Source organism: Seriola lalandi, unplaced genomic scaffold, assembly GCF_002814215.2.
Source record: "Seriola lalandi dorsalis isolate HSWRI2012SDOR001 ecotype SW California unplaced genomic scaffold, Sedor1 jcf7180001973775, whole genome shotgun sequence".
Taxonomy (NCBI): Eukaryota; Metazoa; Chordata; class Actinopteri; order Carangiformes; family Carangidae; genus Seriola; species Seriola lalandi.
In genome coordinates this window covers 1-2,078 of record NW_019444441.1, presented here as the reverse complement: position 1 = coordinate 2,078, position 2,078 = coordinate 1, and the positions used below count along the sequence as shown (strand labels likewise).

Below are 2,078 nucleotides of genomic sequence, written 5' to 3'. Positions count from 1 at the left end.
CTCCTGAGCCACATCCACCTAATCACAGTCTGATCTAACTAAGAATGGGAATGAGCATGTTCCCCAAAACGTTAAACTGATACTTAATTTCACAAGCTTCCTTTACACTTTAGGATATTTTTACTACATATTTATTTATTTTTGCCTACCATTTCTTTTGTTATCATTTTAGTGCACCATCCTTCCAACTTCCCAAAGACAACCACGCACCTTGTATCCTGGTGGGTCCAGGAACAGGTATTGCCCCATTCAGAAGCTTCTGGCAACAGAGACTATTTGACCTTGAACACAAAGGTTGGTTTCCTCCCTCATTCTTTAGAGATGTTTATTGTTACCTTACAGAGAGGCTCTGTAGTTGAATTATAGGCGAGATCTTCAATTTGATGGCTGATCATGTGAATATCCTGGACAAGCTCATTCATTTTGTCCTCTAATTAAAATCCTGTCAAATGCACCTCTGAGTAATAAAACAGAATTAGATCAAATCCCTGTCAGAGGTTTAGATAATACAAAAAAAGAGCAGACTGTCATTTCTACATCTCCATTCAGAACAACACAGTAACTCTGCCTGTCACCTTTAAGGGATTGAATCCTGCCCCATGATCCTGGTGTTTGGTTGTCGGCAGTCCGAGATGGACCACATCTACAAGGAGGAGACCATCCAGGCCAAGAACAAAGAAGTGTTCAAGGAGCTTTACACGGCCTATTCCAGAGAACCCGGCAAACCAAAGGTACAAACACTTACCTGTCCATAAGTGTGGATGAGTCAGCTTATCACAACTCTCTTTGGACTGCTGTGTGGGTTTGAAATAAAATCACAGAGGAAAGGGCTGAATAAAAACAGCTGTGGTTATTGGGTCTGGAATACACTCACTCCAATTCACATGATTTGTTTCCACTTTATGACTTTCGACTGCAGTTCTTAGGATAACATTTTTATTATTTGGGCTTGTGCAGTCCTCTAACCTTCATGTCTCTGCCTCTTTTGCTCTTCTGAATGATTCTCGCTTTGTTTGTTTATGTTCCTGTTAGCAGTGATGCTTGGTAATTGAGTTTAAAAGAAGAACTCAAGAAGTATAATTTCGATACTCTGCAGTCTTTCAGATTGCAGTTTGCACTTGACTGATTTGTTTTCACATAGTTTCTTTTCTCACACATGACTTCTTGATGCACACTCATCATTCCTCCTTTGCCTGTCAGAAATACGTACAGGATGTACTGCGCGAGCAGCTGTCAGAGACGGTGTACCAGTGCCTGAAGGAGGAGGGAGGACACATCTACGTGTGCGGGGATGTTACGATGGCCGGAGATGTTCTTAAGACTGTCCAGCAAATCATCAAGCAGCAGGGCAGCATGAGCCTGGAGGATGCTGGTTTCTTCATCAGCAAGCTTCGTGTAAGAGAGAGAAATGGTCACCATGATGTTTACCATTAAAACCCAATAAACAGCTTGGAAAAAAGTGAGAGTGAGAGTGTCAGGAAAGAGAGGGTCACATGAGAGGTGAAATGTGATCTACAGTGTTGAAGAGGTGCCATTGAGCTTGCAGTCAACTTCAGCTGAACAGACAAGGCTCTACTACACAGCTTCTTCATCTGAATATATGTAACTGAAACGTAGAGCTGAACAACAGAGGACCTGTTCAGTCAGTATTTCCTGAAAAAAATAATGGTTAACAAACACCGCCCACTGACTTAATTTCATTTGTGAACTCAAGCGTAAAAATGCTAAATATAGCCTTACACATCATTAACACACCTGTGTGTAGTATACAAATGAAGAGATGTTTTTCAGTACTGTTCAGTGAATGGGTAAAAATGCAATGACTGCAGGCATCTGAAGACACATTTACCAATCTACAAATGTTTAAGGAAGGGTATAAAGAAAAATCTCACATCTCATTCTGTAGTGCAACATTGCATGAAGAAAATAGAAAACAGACAGAATTAAAAGAAAAATTAGTGTAATACTGTATATAGTGTTTATTCAAATCTGAATACCAATAAGCAAAGCAGCTTGCTCACTTGTGTTATCTGGTGTAGTGTTTGGATTAAAAGAAATCTATATCCCTTCATCCCTTC

The 2,078-nt window shown here is 40.2% G+C and overlaps 1 protein-coding gene across 1 annotated transcript; it reads left to right on the top strand.

Moving 5' to 3' along the window:
- Positions 1 to 172: 172 nt before the first annotated feature.
- On the top strand, positions 173 to 1,395 carry LOC111652854 (nitric oxide synthase 1-like; the record flags this gene model as incomplete). Its single annotated transcript, XM_023403247.1, has 3 exons — positions 173 to 294; positions 583 to 731; positions 1,201 to 1,395. Coding segments are annotated over 3 exons (466 nt in total), but the record flags the coding sequence as incomplete, so codon positions are not given.
- Positions 1,396 to 2,078: the final 683 nt, after the last annotated feature.